Source organism: Temnothorax americanus, unplaced genomic scaffold (assembly GCF_048541705.1).
Source record: "Temnothorax americanus isolate GAGA-0224 unplaced genomic scaffold, ASM4854170v1 Scaffold70, whole genome shotgun sequence".
NCBI lineage: Eukaryota > Metazoa > Arthropoda > Insecta > Hymenoptera > Formicidae > Temnothorax > Temnothorax americanus.
Window position 1 is genome coordinate 266,669 of NW_027509793.1, and position 17,569 is coordinate 284,237.

General features: G+C 37.4%; 2 protein-coding genes across 10 annotated transcripts in view; both read left to right on the forward strand.

The window, feature by feature from the left end:
- The first annotated feature begins 17 nt into the window (after nucleotides 1-17).
- On the forward strand, nucleotides 18-5,887 carry LOC143906425 (arrestin domain-containing protein 17). Of its 9 annotated transcripts, none has more exons than XM_077422523.1 (8): nucleotides 18-872; nucleotides 1,053-1,520; nucleotides 2,556-2,705; nucleotides 3,225-3,436; nucleotides 3,831-4,013; nucleotides 4,166-4,377; nucleotides 4,528-4,727; nucleotides 4,901-5,887. In XM_077422523.1, the coding sequence occupies exons 2-8, from the start codon at nucleotides 1,406-1,408 to the stop codon at nucleotides 5,032-5,034; spliced, it is 1,206 nt and encodes a 401-aa protein (XP_077278649.1). In that variant the 5' UTR covers nucleotides 18-872; nucleotides 1,053-1,405; the 3' UTR covers nucleotides 5,035-5,887. The 9 variants fall into 9 exon arrangements, with proteins under 9 accessions (XP_077278649.1, XP_077278648.1, XP_077278650.1 ...); XM_077422522.1 differs by having other exon boundaries at nucleotides 18-804; XM_077422524.1 differs by having other exon boundaries at nucleotides 18-804; nucleotides 1,066-1,520.
- Nucleotides 5,888-9,102: 3,215 nt separating this feature from the next.
- Nucleotides 9,103-17,569, forward strand: part of LOC143906428 (uncharacterized) — a 15,706-nt gene continuing 7,239 nt past the window's right edge. Inside the window, exon 1 of the mRNA XM_077422534.1 lies at nucleotides 9,103-10,074. The gene's annotated coding sequence lies outside the window, so the exon portion shown is untranslated. The remainder of the gene's footprint in view (nucleotides 10,075-17,569) is intronic.

The following is a 17,569-nucleotide window of genomic DNA, read 5'->3' on the forward strand; positions in this document are numbered from 1 at the left end:
TACCGTATGCTGTACGATTACGTAACTAACGTAACGTACATAGTACAAATAGAAGAATCAAAGAGTCGTGTACGTAGATTTTCCAGTGTTTCTTCGGCGATAAAATCGCCACTGGCCACTGGTGACTGGCTAACTGGCAACTGGATCGTTTCGTGTCTACCGGTCTACCGCTCTCGCAGACTCTCGCTCTCTGTCACGATCAGTCACGATTCGTGATTGTCGAATGTCGAATGTCGGCTACGTTGGAGAGAAAAAAAAAAGGAAAAAATGAACAATGCGAAAAGTGCATCGTTCAGCTGGAAAGACGGAAAGAGCAGCAGACCTAAGGACAGTGAGGACAAATAGAAATTGATATTGTTCCAGTTCCTCTTTAACGCTCCTGGATATAATACGGAAGAGAAGTTAAAAAATCGTGGACATTGACTACGTAGTGCTATGTGCTACGTAGTAAGTAGTTTACGTCCACGTTTTATGCGGACGTATTTATAGAGACACTTAAAAATAAAGTTAAATTGTGGCTGTGTGGGTTGTGGCCGCTCTCCTGGCTCTGCTCAGATCTCAGTCAGGCTTCTGTGACCACTTGCGACCAGTGTGAGGCAGTGACTTGATGACTTTTGTCTGGTAACAGCTCTAACAGCAGTAACCACACTAACCACTAACCAGCAACAGCACGCAGCTACGTCACTACGCGATGTCATCGATGACGTCACCGCCGTCACTGGTCAGTCCCGTCAGTCCGGTCGGCGTCGGCGGTCACCCTGAACCTGAACCTGAACCTGAACGCCTCGTGCCATGCCGTTAAGAGTGCGCAACACATCCGTTCTTCCGTATCCGTTCCATACGCATCTACGCATGTGCCACGGTGCCATTGGGTGCGTTCAGCCGATACTCTGCTAGCCTAGCAATCGTGAGCAGTCGCTCGTTTTCGCTCGTTTCCTCTCCTTTTAATCCATTGGGTCAAAGGAGAGGAAACGAGCGAAAACGAGCGACTGCTCACGATTGCTAGGCTAGCGGAGTATCGGCTGAACGCACCCATTGATATTGGAATGTAGCGGTACGGTGTAGTGTGGACTGTGGGACTGAAGATCGATAAGAAATTCGAGAATAGATCAATAGAGGGATTTTATAGTATGTATCAACAGCACGTCATCGGCACTACGTCGGCAGGTCCAGGCAGGTCGGCGGGTGTCCTTTAGCCACATCGAGATTGAATTTACAAGTAGTTTGGAATCGCGAATGCTATAACTATCATCAAGAAGAAGTAGGAGCAAGGAGACACGTGTCCTTGTCCGGCAAAAGCTGCGATGCGTTAAACATCGGCTGCTGGTGAATAATAAACGTAAATGAAATAATTGGAGGAGTGCTGTCGTAAAGATCAGAGAAGCTAAAACGAAAAACGATCGACATGGGCCTCAAGGATTTGCGAATAGAGTTCGACAATCAATGGAGCACGTATTATCCTGGACAAACGGTGAGAGGTAACGTCATCGTTGTTCTGGACAGCACGAAGAAGATTCGCGGTAAGTCTCTGGTTATGGTTAAGGACAATCAGTCGTACATCGGAATATAGTCTGAGATGTATTACTTCTTAGCGAACATTATATGATGTTTACTACATTAAGAATATTTAAAAAGCATCTCAAAGTTTTTTAAAGTTATAAAAATGTCAAAAAGATATCGTCATCGTTATCTTATGTCTCGATTTATTATATCTTTGTGATATTGTTTTAAGATGCCTTTAAGTTAAATTAATTTGATTACTTGTGGAATCAGTTTTAGATACCAACCAAGTTACGTGGAAATCTATATCAATAGCATTAATGTCATTACTTACGTTAACAAAGCTATACGTGCCTGAATCGGTACATGAATGACTTAATATTTATTTTATTCTTAACTTTGTTAACAATCTACACTCTACGCTGTATATTATGATGTATTTAAGTGTAAAAAATATATTTTACTTAAATTAACTTTTAATCTCTTTTGTTACAGGTAATTTTCAGTACGCTATATAATAACGAAATGCACGTCCATGTCCACTGCCATTCCACAAGCAATCTCTTTCTATTTTTGCATATACACACACATATACAATGTGTGAAAGTTAATTATAGAACATACTGCCCACACATACTCCTCTCTGTATCTCCCCTTTCTACTGTTACTCCGCTACGCTTTGTCTTCTTCGAGTTTTGTACCACTACACTAGGCTATATCAAATACAATTAATAGCATTGAATGATTTTAACAAAGAGAATTTTTATATTTTGTTTTATTTATATTAATGAACATAAATCTTATAAATCGACGATAATTTAACAAGTCGAGCAAATTAATGAAATAATTTAATATAAAATTCTATATATTTTAATGCAAAACAATAGAGAATAAAAAATAAATGGATTAATAGAAATGATAAAAATTGATTAAAAATAAATCACTTGAAAAGACAAAATTGATGAATTAGTTAATAATGAAATCAAGTATTAGCTGATACTTAACTATGCTTTTTTTCGAGTGTACTTATAACGTTTGTAATTTTTTTTACGCAGGTATAAGCGTGAAAATAAAAGGTGAAGCGAATACTTGGTGTGTAGTTAAAAAAGAAGATATTGAGCGCAAGGGAGATTATCATGATGAGGTTGCCACAGCACGTGAAGAATATTTTGAAACAAAATATTACTTGGTTGGATCAGCTTCGGGTAAGGCTACAATGTTTACTAGATTTTAATGAAATTGAAATAAAACAATACATGAAATGTTCAAGAATGAAATTTGTTAAGCGACAATCTTGAAAATTTATTTTATTAACAAGAAGATAAATAATAAAATAATTAATGTTTTATAATTGGGGTGAACATTTTTTGTAGATGTGGACATATATATAGTGATTACGAAAGAATTTATTAAAATATGACTTATTTAAATAGAAAAAGTGTTATTTTTAAATTAACAAGTTTGGTTTTCTTTACTTGAAAGATTTTACATTTAAATGTCTCTCCAACATATTTATAATCAACTACATGCCTTACGAAAAATGAGGATTCAGTGGGAGAAATTTGAGCAATAAATGAATCAATTTTATTTAAAAACTCTGTCAGCAAGAATTTAAATCCAAGTCAGGCATTTTTTATTCAACTTTATCATACATGTGCATTATGATTTTTCCCCTTATATGCATATTTTTATTTTATTATCTTTTATTTATGTTCTTTTGTTAGGTGGAGAAATTGAAATGCAATCAGGAGAACACAAATTTCCATTTACTTGTTCCTTGCCGATGAACTTGCCGAGTAGTTTCGAATCGGAGTTTGGATACATTCGTTATATCGTCAAAGCCACGCTGGATCGGCCTTGGAAGTTCGATCAAGAAGCTAAGAGTCTTTTCACAGTTGTCGTTCCTTTGGATTTGAATCAAGAACCCAGAGCGGCTGTATGTAACAAGTTTCACGATTAAATAAATTTACATTTAATTTATTTTAAATTCTACATTTAAATTAAAATATTAAATTAAATACCTATAGGATTAATTTAGATTATTTGAAAGTATGTGTAATTTTTCTTTAGCAGATATCTTGATATTGTCAAATTATTATACTATAAATTTTGTAAAACTTAATATATATATCAATCATTTTAATCATTTATAGAAAAATAGACACTAAAAGTAAAAGATTTATGAGGAAATAATTTTAATCGTATTACATGTAAGACTTTTTTTTATATTGTACCATTTCGTACAGTGGTATTTGTTGAGACGTAAGCTCTAAAATGTATTTTTATTTCAGTAATACGAATAATGGTGGATTGTAAAATTATATTTCCAGGAACCCGTGCAGCAAGAAATGAGTAAAACGTTTTGTTGCTTATGTTGCGGCACGCCACCTTTGACCGTAAATTTTTCACTACCGGCTCGAGGGTACGTGCCCGGACAATCGATGCCAATAAAGATAAATGTCGAGAATTTATCAAACGTTGTTGTGACCGTCGTCAAACTCATGCTGCGTGAGGTAAGTATGCACGAACATTTCTACTTTAAGATTAAATTTTCGTTCATTGAATTGATTCAAAGGGCAATATTTCTCGATGGTATCGTAAGGCTGAACAACTTTATATTGAAACGTTCGTCGATAAGTAATAACGTATTGTGAGGTCCATCCAGGTTGTGACTGTCCGTGTTACGGATCCTTCCGAGACTAGAATACAAGAAATTGTGATAGCTGAGGTCAGCAAAGGTCCGATCCAAGCCGGTGAAACCGCCGATTACGAGCAAAATCTGAACGTTCCGCCTCTTCCGCCATCAAATTCGTTCGTTACGTGCCAGTACATCGATCTTGAATATGAGTTGAAGGTGGAAGCATGCGTTGAAGGATGGTTAATGTCTTTTTCATATATTTTTTTTCCTTATGATTTAGATTATTTCAATTATTATTAATTATACAATCTATAAAATAGTTTACCCATTTTAATCAGTTCTTTATTCTCTTATCTCCTTTAAATAAATCTTAGCTCGCAATATTGTAGGTATCATCGGAATCTGTCTGCCAAAATACCTATCCTTGTGGGAACGGTTCCGCTCTCGGTTCATCATGCCCCGAGTGCTCCACCAGCGGGAATAGACGGTGATTATACTGAACGGAGGCCACTGGAAGTTGGTTTCGTTATACCTTCGGCAAATACTGCCGTGCCTCCATTACCAGAATCTACGTTATATCCAAACTTACGTAAGTTCTGCGCAATCATTAGCGCCGTTCGTTCTTCATACAAAAGATAGAAATACTGAGATTTGTGATAAAATAGAGTTTATATTTAGTATACTTACGACATCTTTATATCATGTAACAAAATCATAGTTTTGTATAGAGAAATACGTGTTTTCAATTTTTTTTCTTTTCAGCTCCACCGTCCTTCGAGGAATCGTCATATGCCGCCAAAAATTTTCGCGAGAAAGAAGAATCGGAATATGTTTACGGTCTGGGTAAACATTTTGCACCAAGATATCCAGTATATACGTTTGCACCTGCGCAGTAACGAGAAAACGAGGAATATTACTGTTGAGATTAAATTTTTTTTTTAATTATTGGAACGCGTACTTAGCTTTTTTGGCGATACGAATTGTAACGCATACAACGTGCGAGGTACTCAGCTTCAAATAGTCGCTTCTACTCAGCGTTTGGGATACGCGTGAATTACAAAACGCACAATTTTTAGCGTACATAATGAAACGAACAAATGAAAGCGTTTTTAGCATTTAACGTTATATAAATCTCGCAGAGAAATTATGAATGTCGACATATATGTATATGACGATATAGTGTATATATTTTTAGAAAAAAAAAAAAAATAATATATATTTGTTCAAGTGTATCATAAGATAAGACGTTAAGATCTATGCTTTTTATGTTAGCAATCTCGGAATATATATATATATATATATATATATATGTCGTGCAATGTGTTAATCGTCCGTGTGTCAAGTGAAAGATTGAATACACGAGTGTATTGTATGTTTTATGTAATGGTGTGTGTTGTAAACGAAAAAATACATTTTTAATATGTAGAGGGGGGGACATTGCATTACAAAGAAGTTCGTCGTCGAAGGAGATCGTTTGTGGTTAGCGTGGTCTTGTAGAGACGACCGTTCAAGCTCGTTTCTACTTTCCTAAATAAAATCATGCTTTTTCGTAAAGTAATTTTTCTTTCGTGTTATATATAAAAATATGATAGGGTTATCGTGTGTGAAAAGTGACGTTGTGACATTTCATATTTTATCCTAAAATACATTCAAATGTAAAATAGACCATGTCTTGTAAGGCATTTTTGATAACCTTATCTTAATACTTTAATATGCCGTATGATAAAGAAATTCAGTTTGCACGATTTTTATAAAATTTGTATAATCGCAGTCAACCTCTGCGCAGGCTACGGTTGGAAGGTTAACGATGCACGCTATTTTTTCCGTGAAAGTCGCAGAGATAATTATCGATCCTAGATCCTAGATCCGATGCATATAGTGCATCGTATTTATCTTCTGTATCTCGACAAGACATGTCTCGAATTCATGCTACATTTCCCTAGTTTCCCATCGTCACGTGTGGCATTATCTTAATCGGATCTAGGTATTGTTTATACGATAATAAAATTTTAAGGCTTAACCGGCATTTGTAAAGATGAAAGGTCCGTATATGTATATCTGAAAGATTGAGTTGAATGTAATGTGACAACTACGAACTGAAAATCGACATGATGTTAGAAAACATAACATTTTTTTCTAAAAAGAATTTAACATCACAATTTAATTTTTTCTAAATAAAAAGGATATTTAAAATTTTGGCACGTTTTCTCTTAAATTATCTCTTTCCTTGTCAGCGGGAAATATAGATAACAATAGAAACGTCAGCAAACGTCAGCACGGACCTGATTAATGATGTCGCTGTACAGTGTATGCCGTTCGCAGCGAACCTAGGCCGTGTATTGCGATAATCGCGATCGAATGAAATCGTCACACACATATGCCCGTGCAATGTTATTACAGTATATAACGATCTTTTTGCATTCGTAATGTTACTCGCGATAGACATGTGCATACTTAACGATTGTTTTACATTTTTTATGACCTATGCTATGCTGATGATTTGCTCGATGGGCAGATTGATTGTGCTCGCACGTGCGCGATATAATATCGCATTATTGACAGCGATATTTAGCTTTAGGTAAATCATTATAGCTGGATGGCGGTATTGTATACGTATATGTTGGCTACTATACGTATATATACGTTGGCTGCGCGGGACAGCTATATTTATGTTGTCAATTACGTAAGCAGCGACAGTAAGCATCGACATAGACATAGGCCTTCCTGCGTGACAACTGACAAGTCGTAGTTCGTAATTCCTATATCCTGTGGGGTATTTACTGTAATTTTGACCCCCTCCGCCGATACGACGTACGGCAAAGTAACGCGACTCAGTCAAGGGAACTCGGAGCAACTTATTTTGAAGGAACTTGAATTGTTTCACAGAAAGTCGAGCAAAAAGAGCTTATTTTTAAAACATCTAAGGATTATTTCTTCAAAATATAAATTTAAGACAGTTTGGAAAGCTATAAAAATAGCTTCCTATTAAAATATAGCCCTCTATTTTTTTGAAAATGCAGACTTAAGATGGTTCGAGAAACTTTAACGCGTATAGCTGTAATATAATCTTTATTTCAAAAAATTTACATCTGACCTCGTTTCGGAATAAATCGAATTGAATTAATTAACATTTATTAATGTATAATTACGAGAGATGCGTTTGAAACAAGTGTCTCTATGGTAATCTGTCATCCATCATTATATATTCAATTTTATTACGTGGGTACCCAATCTTAAACCCCTTGCACAATGCTAGGCAATAGGCAATAGGAACAGGAAATAACCAAAAAATCGTTAATTACAACCTAAAAAATTCGAATGCTATGATTGGTTGAAAACAGGCAATTAGGCACAGAATTTCCAACGTGACGGAAACTCTGTGTCTATTGCCTGTGTCACTGTTTATTCTGCATTTATACATGATTTCTGATTTTTATTCCCTGTTCCTATTGCCTGTTTCCTGGCATTGTGCAAGGGGCTTTACGCGTGCGCTTATTCTTCAATATATTATATATCTATATATATGTATAAATTTATATTATAATAGATTTGTGCACGCAAAAGATTGAAATCCTTTCGTTGACATGTAAACAAAGATGATTTTTTGCTAACAAAACACTTTGAGCGAATTTGAGATTTGAGCGGCGAATGGGCGAGGGGCGAGTGGCGGGCCTGGCGGCCGGGGGTCGGGGGTCGGAGCTTACTCTGCTTACACTGCTTACAGTGCTTACAAGGAGTAAGACGAGCGGCATTCTTTCTCGCGTCGCCAATCAAGGTTGTTGAGCGAACTTAGTTCCGAACTTGCGAGGTCGCGTTTCGACCTCGTCGGCGATCGATATTTTAAACCACATCGATATAAACGGAAACGTCGCGCGCGCGCTTAACGTAACGTTGGAGCGACGTCACGTATTGCCGGCTAGCGGTGTCCTCGTAATAAAGTACTTAAGTAAAACGGCATGACCGAGAACGATCTATAATAATCATCGCCGTTCCGTTGGTTCCTTCCATCGCGGCCAGTTTGTAACGGAGACCCACCGGAAAGGCATGAACGTGCAACCCCCTTACCACATCAGTATGACGATATTTTATCATTCGTATTCGCTGAATCCTGCATGATCCTGCATAGAACCATATTGGCAAAGTTGGCAGGACTGAAACCATGTAGATTTAACCCCACAGCGTGATCTACATTAGGGGGTGGAAGTGCTATATATCTCTGGTCATAAATATTTAATTCTGTCTCTCCCGCTTTCTCTCTCTTTTTTTTTTTTTTTTTTTTACAAAAAAGTGGATGACGTATGCATTCACCGTCATTCACGAACGTGTGTTTATCTTGAACGTGGGAAAAGTAGAAAAGAAACCGCATTAACGAATCGTACGTCTTTTTTAATCACGAAAACGGGGTCGACGGTTCTATATGGAGATATATACGCGCGATTTACGTTGCAGATCTATTTTTCTTTTAATATATTTCTATGTAGAACAATTTTTTTTATTTTTATACGCATAGCTCTATCGCGTTATTAAATTAAGTATCCTTCTTATAAAAAGTAGATGACGTACTCCTCGCATTGTTCGTAAACGTGTCTTGAATGTGCGAGGTGCGAGGCAGAAGAAAGGAGCGGAGAGGAGCCTGCGTGCGACGCGTCGCTGATCTCTTTCATCTCGAAAATGAAAAATCAATTATTAATCGCGTTTTATATTATATGTGTATATATGTGTAAATTGATTTTCCTTTTAACATAATTCTATATGACGATTTGACTTTTATTTTTTTGTAAAATGTCGAGCATTATTTTACATTTGGAAAGCTTGCTACGTTCTTTATAATTCTATTATCGAGTACAATTTCATTTTCGCAGGTCTGCTTTCTTATCATTTTTATTTATTCTGTTGCTTCATAATCTCTTAATTTGCGTTATAATTATTAAATTCAGTTGTACGAATAATAATTAGGATACAAGTGGGACATTGATGGAGGATGAGTTAACGCGGTGGTGGACGGTGGATCGGAGTTAGTAGTCGAACCCTGGTTTGCGCCGCCCTGCCCTTGCCGCTTGCCGCGGGGCGCGGGGCGTGGACCAGCGGACTACGGGTGCCGTGTGCCGGCACTTGCGCGGACGCGGTGCGCCCAGGTGCGCCATAGTGCCATAGTGCCACAGCGTCACAGCGCGCGTGGTACCCTCCTATCAGATTCGCTCGTTCCGCTTGTCCCGCTCCGCGTTCCGCGCTCGTCCGTCGCAGGACGACCCGTTAAGACCCGCCTGTCCGCCTCTGGTCTCGGAAAATCGGAGTCAATGCCGTCGAGCTCGCTCCGTGACCGGCCAACAGTGAGAATTGACAGCGCTCGTCAAACCTCCCGCGGCCTGTCGTGAAAGGCCAAATCGCCCCGCTTCTTCCGTCTTTCGTCCGAGGAAGAGAAGGCGCGCGCGCGTACGCGTAAAGGCGAAATCTGCTCGGTCAGGCGAGCGGATTCTTGTCGCGCCGCGCCGCAAGAATCGCGAACGCGCGTGCGATAAGCGAGAGCGGAGAGCGGAGGGCGGAGAAAGTCGAGACACGTGTCGTTTGCATGCGCGTAACGTACGTTATCGCGTTGCCGTTATCGCTCGACGAGTGAGCGCACCACGGAGGGCACGGAGCGTATACGGTCGCTCGCGAGACAGAAGACAGAAGACAGAATCAGATAGAACGCGGAACGCGGCTCATCGGGCGAATCGATGCCGCCGGCGCCGCGCCGCGAGTCGGAGCGGCGAGCGCCGAGCAGCTAGCAGTGCTAGCACGCGACTGTATTCTAATTGTATCCGACGGCGTCACTACGAGGGCCAGTCCAACCTGTCCGACCTCGACAGCGCGAACGGGGGGACGATCGAGTTCCTGGAGCACTGGAGCACCGCGCCTGGACCCGGGACCACTTTCCGTTGCTTCTCTTGCAACAGGTACGGTCTACTACGGTAATCGAAATGAAACGGTGAATACCGTGTCTCGATTCACCGTTTTTAATTGTCACACGTGTCAATCGCGATCAGCAGTTTGACTTGTCAACGATCAACGATTAATCTATTATATATATTATTGATATATATTAAATCTCGATGCTCGCACGAGGCTTTACTTAAATAGGCACTTTAGTTTTTCAATCGCTTGAAGCTTAAAGATGCCTTTTCCAAAATCGATTCCGCGTGAGCTTACAATTAGCGTGAATGTCGTGACGCTCATGTTAAATCGTTTGACGATCGAGCATAAGATGACTGTCCACGTGCGTAAAGTGATTCATAGAATTTCCGAAGAATCACGTTCTTCGTGCATAGACGAGGCTGCTCTTTAAATGTCGAAGTTCGAAGGTCGAAAGTCGAAGGTCGAACGTCGAACACCTTAAATTTAAATCGTCGAGAAACGTCACTTCTTCAGAAACTCATGACCGTCGACTGTTTTACTCTTAAGCCTGCTTTCGAGGAGAAAAAAACGTTACGGAAAAGTCGTCGAATGAAACACGCAACATCGTGCATGTGCATGTCGAAGCGTGAAGATCGCAGAGCTTAGATAAATAGATAAACATCCGAGTCTTATCGGTCGTCCTATAATCTCTATATACATATATAACATATATATTGTATATGTATATACAACACCGTGTGGGTTAAGATTGCGCCGAAACCGAACAGCATGACGAAACGTTATTATTCGTGACTCACGTCACGCGATGTACGCCGAGTAAGTTGTTAACGTTAATAACAAAAAACTTAGGGTGAGAAGAACGGTTACTTATTACGGTCTCTTATTACGTTAATGTCGAAGAGAATAATTAACGCTGAGTAATCCCGTCGGGAGAAAAAAAACGACAATTTTTTGGCTGCAGTATAGTAGCCGTTCGTAATTGTGTGTGTGTGTGTGTGTGTGTGTGTGCGTGCGTGCGTGCGTGCGTGCGTGCGTGCGTGCGTGCGTGCGTGCGTGCGTGCGTGCGTGCGTGCGTGTGCGTGCGTGCGTGCGTGCGTGCGTGCGTGCGTGCGTGCGTGCGTGCGTGCGTGCGTGCGTGCGTGCGTGCGTGTGCGTGCGTGTGTATGTGTGTGTGTGTGTGTGTGTGTGTGTGTGTGTGTGTGTGTGTGTGTGTGTGTGTGTGTGTGTGTGTGTGTGTGTGTGTGTGTGTGTGTGTGTGTGTGTGTGTGTGTGTGTGTGTGTGTGTGTGTGTGTGTGTGTGTGTGTGTGTGTGTGTGCGCGCGCGTGTGTGTGTGTGTGTGCGTGCGTGCGTGCGTGCGTGCGTGCGTGTGCGTGCGTGTGTATGTGCGTGTGTGTGTGCGTGTGTGTGTGCGTGCGTGCGTGTGTGTGCGCGCGCGCGCGCGTGTGTGTGTGTGTGTGCGCGTGTGTGTGTGTGCGTGTGTGTGTGCATGTCGCTGAGTAATTCACGTCACGATACTTTTTATTTCAATTACGATTTCTACTACATTGCTTGATCTTGAGTAGCAATTAATTATTGAGTACTGTCGATCTTCCGTGTAATACGTTGCGAACGAAATAACTCAAAAACCAAACTCGATTCAACTACGTGATGATGGTTTTAATGAAATAGTGTGCATTTATGTCAGAATTTAAAATGATTAGTTATTTTTTAATTGCGATTAGTATCTCAAGAATATATAGCCCCTTTATATTCAAATTTGCATCTTGACGTGTTAATTAATTTTATGCAAAGAGCGTGTTTGCGAACGAGAAATACGAAATTGACAATAGGAAAATACCTGGTTGCACTACGAATACGTTCTTTGTTTCAACTCGGTATTTTCATGTTTTTACATTACATATTTACTTCCAAATACTCACGTCATCTTCGCTTTGTTTGTTAGTAATATTCACTAATTACATATCGATCCGTTTACATTGTTCTCGCTTCGATTATGATGGAATAATGGACGCTCCACTATCGCTAGTATCATCAATTTTACCGAATATCTCTCTTTTTGGCTCCGCCTCTAATTTGTCAGCATATATTATCGTTAAAAAAAGAAGCGCATTTTCTTTGTGTTCCTTCGAAATAACGAGACAGTAATAACGCTTTCATTCCTCTTACTTTTCTTCTTTCGTTTTGTCTCTCTTTTTTTTTCGTCAACTACTTTCTTTGTAGTCTAAATAAATATCAAGCCGCGGATTAGTCTACTTTCTCAATTATTCTGGAGCTTTGTTTCCGTACAAAGGAGAATACGAGAGGGGTACAATTACATATTATTCTCCTTGACGTGTGATATGTTCTCGGAAAATAGAGCAACGAGCACTGTGAACGAGCTTTTCCTAGGACAGCTCGCGCTAATGATAATCTTGCACTGCTGACGAGAATTAGAAATCTTTGGGATTCTTTTTGCGTTGAATAGATTTGTCAATGTTTGTCAAAAATACAACAACAAAATATGGAACTCTTTATGTTAATTCTTTGCAGGCTTCTTAAATTAATAATAACAAAGATATATGGGGCCTCTTAAAGCTCTTTGAACTTTGCCTTATTCTAGTTCTTCTTATTGTTAACATGAAAAATGAATAACTAACAAAAAGAATGAATTTTGATACAATATATTTTTTTTAATTTTTTGTATTCTTACAATTAGATGTCTCAAATAATAAATAAATGTGAGATTTACATTATTCTCTCTCTCTCTCTCTCTCTCTCTCTCTCTCTCTCTCTCTCTCTTTCTCTCTCTCTCGTATCTCTCTCATATTTCTAACAAGATCTCAGAACCATAATTCATTAAATGCACGTTATTTCACACCAGAACATTGAAAGCTAGGACATTAGCAAAATTGCTCGTCAAACATCGACATAATTAAGCCGACGTAAGTCATGGGTCACTGAAAAACGCTATGTGCACGCGATAAAGGGAGCGAGAAAGGGTACAGTGTCACGCGATATTACGAAAGCATGAGTATACAGCACGTCCGACGATGATTCTTAAATATCAATTTTTAATGCTCGATTTTAAAAGGCATCTTATCGCGACCACACCTTTCTACTATGAAACTCGAAACACGGTATGAAAAAAGTGAATATCCTAAATGAGATTAGAATCTCGCACGAGTTTCTTTGTGCAATTTTGGCTATTTTGATTTTTATATAAATTTTAACATTTTTAAAATTGATTAGATACATTTTACTGTGCTTAATAAAAAAATAGTGGCTGCTTTTATCTTTCTTATCGTAAATTCTGAAACAAAATATTAAGTTTCTTCTTTATTATCTCTATGTATGCATTATAAATATGCGCGCATATAAATATGCGCGCGTCCGCGCGAATGTGTCTGTGAGTACTTAAAGCTCGTGCCATGCTTTGCTTAATCTATCTATGACAGTAATATACAATATTATATAACTTTTTTACTTGTCGTTATAAAATTATGTTGAGAGAAAAGAAAATAATTTTTGAAATGGATGTAAATGGATTATAAAAATATAAAATGTTAATATTTTTAGAATAAGTGACAGCTTGAACATAATAAATTCAGGAGGATATAAAGTTTAAACGCGTTAAATATAATATTTAAATGTAATATTTAACGCGTCAACCAAGAATATAAAAGAATATTTTACCAATAATGAAGGAATAACAAAATCGATAATTTTTTTCTACAGGTCTAATAGAAACGTTTATTTATCATCGTAGAAGTTTCGAAGCTCTGCACGTTTTCTTCAAATGTCAGGCTTGAGCTTGTCAGTATTAAGTTTTTCTTATACTTATTCGACAGTACAGCGCTCTCGAGCTTTAACATCGTCGTGCCCGACAAGTCGATTTAGGCTGTGTGCTTCTTAACATTGCACCTTATCCACCTTTATCAAATTACGGAGCAGAGTGAAATGATGTTCCAAGAGATGATTAATATTTCCTCAATATATACTGTAATAAATGATGTGGATTAACGGAATTGGTGTGGAAAGAACATATAGTTAGATACTTAAAATGATTGTTTGATAAATTTAGCGCGCGCAAGAGGTGTCGTAGGAAATCAAGTGAAAGCGCCGAAATGAGGAAAGTGTCAGTGGAACTGTAAAATAGTTAAAGATGTGTCACGCGGCAGATAACTATGTGTCCTAATCCTTATTTCGCGAATAATATTTGGAACATTCTGATAACCGAACAATACAAACGCTCCAAGTTTTGAGCTTGAACTTTGAACTATTCGGATCTTTCGGGCCTATAGGTATATTTGCGAAGTTATAACTTGAATTTTTAAATAAAATTCCACAATTACACCATTACATAAGTAATATATTGTTAGATGAAAAGAAACAAAAATTCTCCCATTTGTGCAACGAATATATTATATAATTTTTATGAGAATTTTCTTTGATGAATTATTGGTGTAGTCAAATCTCCGAGTATTAAGAAGATCAAACAGTTCGATCATTGATTCTGCGAATAGGTATTGAACAAATAATGTAGAACTTAATATCTACGTATTACGTATCCTTCCTATAATATGCAAATACGGTTGTAAAATTGAAAACCTTATTATCTCACATTTTCCTACTTCGATTAATTTTACGATTAATTAGAAAGATCAATGTTTAATTTTATCAAATTTCTTCTTGGAGCAGATAATGGTCGCTGCGTCTTTAATCGGCCTGAGAAATTTTTTCGGTATTGGATCTATAATTTAGTGAGAGAAAACCTTTTCGCAAGTTAAATCGAATTTTTCTTTAACTAATATGCCATATATATACCGCTGAAATTATCCGTTTGCGGCTAGAACAGTTAAGAACATATACGGATTGTCAAAGCTGTTGAGTAACGAGTAACTATAGGCGACAACTTTTACGCAGCTTGTAACAGCGAATCAATTCACGCATTAAAATTTAAACTCTCGGACTGTCAGAAGCAGATGCTTTACTCGTGAAAAGCAGTAGAAACACATTGTCAACTTGTACATCGATCTGTTAGTTTCTTTTTACAGTTACGATAAGATGTTTTTTCGGCACTGCATCATTCTTCTTTTTAATACATTTTTAAAAGTGCAATAGGCTTTAAAGATATCATTGTCTGTCGAACAAAAACAAACGATATCAGAGCTGTATGTTTTGTATGATAGTTATATTGTACGCTCTCCTTGTAGAGTTTTATTATCATTATTGCAATCGAATGAGAAAAGGGAGAGCAGAGATTCGCGGTAGTGTTCTGTATTCATTGGAAACGATCATAGAAAAACGAACGATCTAGCTTGCAATTTTCACGTACGTTTCCATCTCAATTAACGTAAGTGAATGGACGACGACTTATTAATCCTTTCCAGAATTTTTTTCTTCTCTCTCGTGATAAATATGGGTAGAGAAAAAGGATATAGGGGATATAAGGGATTCGGAATTACGAATGGCGCTGTTTCGTTTCCAGAAATTTTTCAAAGGCACTTTGATAAATAATAATCGCCGTCGAGCGGACAAAGAAAAAGCTCGCGCGAGCCTACGCCCGCCGAAAGTGATTTATGTAAGCAACGAATATCCCGCATTAATCTACCATACATTTGTCGATTAATCAGACAATAAAGAATTTACTATCGTAAACTCGCAATTTCTTTTCTTTAGTACATATTATGTGCTATTTAATGCTGTGATATTACATATATTATTTATTATAATACTTTGATATCATTATATCTTAATTTAATATTGATTATTATACAATAATTCCATTTGTGATTATTTTTACAGAATTTGTATTATGTAGACAATGTAATTAAAAATACAGATTATAGTGATTTAGAAGATAATTTAAGAATTTGAGTTCTTAGGATTAACAAATAAAGAACGTGATTTGCTCGATTTTTATAAAAGCTTATCACGATTGCTTCTTCAGTATCCTTACTGTATACTGAGCATATTTTTTATGGTAATATAGAGAACTGTATACAAAAAAAAAAGAGACAGAGGAAAGAAAAGTGTAGTGCTATAATGTCGTTGTCGCAGTTAGGGGGCACGATCGAGTGAATCGCATGTCTATACGGCAACTATATAATTCTTACGAACTAGACCTACTAACCGAGACACGTCGACTATCGATCTACAATATTACACGCACATATGTGTACCATAAGCAAACACCGAGGGTACTCGCGCACTTTAATGCCTGCGCGTACAGAGAGCATAAAATATCAGGCTTCTATAATAGAGTCAGAAAATTTGGAAAATCCTGCATTCGAATGAAGTGACGAGAGAATTTTCATCAGATGGAAATTATTTAGGCATTTATTGAAGAAACATGCTTCCAAACTGTTTTAACTGCCTAAATCTATATTTTTTTTTTATAAATAGATAATGCGTTTTACAAGGTATAGAACGCCGGTAGAGTTATGTAAGAGATTAGTATAAACCTCTAATAAACAAGAATAAGAAGAGTTGTATAAGTTTATTGTTGCTAATATTCACTTTGGTCCGTTACTCTGGCAACAATACTCGCAAACAATACCGTATTCCGTTATGAATAGCCGGAGAGTTGTACATCGACCACGAAACTTGAGCACATGTAAACCCAGATAAATGGCGAACCAGACAATTTAAGCAGATAAGTGGTTTCTTTGTTCTCTCGTGTTTCATTGTGTAATTCGAATAAGAGAACTAATTATGATGTTTCATTGTGTAACATCTATAGCGAAATTGATTTCTCGATTTTTTGGTGGAGAGGGGTAGTAGATATATGTATATACTAATTTCGATTCAATCCTATGATATTTAATTTATATTCAATTATTTCAGTAAATTATTTCAGTAACAACATATAGGATATGATATATAACTTAGCCAGAAATGATGATTAGTCGAATCAACGTCGATTTGATATTGATATGCGTCGATGAATGATCGCTATCGAATACTGGTTGATATTTTGTCATCTGTGACCTCATTATAATTGTTTTTATGCTAATTGAGCAATTTTGAATATTTCTATTAGATTTCTAATGCTCTTTGGCCCTTCTACAACCTCCTTCTCTCCCCCCCGCAATTCTACATCGAATACACAGTATATATACTGTGCTTTTCAATTTTGCATCAATTCGATATAGAACTGGTCGAAAGGCAATAGAAATCTTATAGAAATATTTTTAATTGTTCAATTAATATAAGAATAACTATATGACGAGATCAAAGATGATAAAAATATTAGCCATCAGTATTCGACATCAATCATTCATCGACGCATCAATCTTAAATTGACTTCGACTCGATTAATCATTTCTGACTAGGTAAAGTATTATTTTTTTATCATCCAAAATTTGAGATTACATTTTTAATAAAGAGGAAAAGTCGAGTTTCTTATTTAGTAAAGTTATTATTGCCATTTATTATACGAACGGTGCATACATTATGAATAATGTATTGTAGTTAACAGATGTGCATGTTCTTCGGGAAGTTTTACAACTTTTACATGTTTAGATTTTTTTGCTCAAGTTAGCATTTTTCGAGAT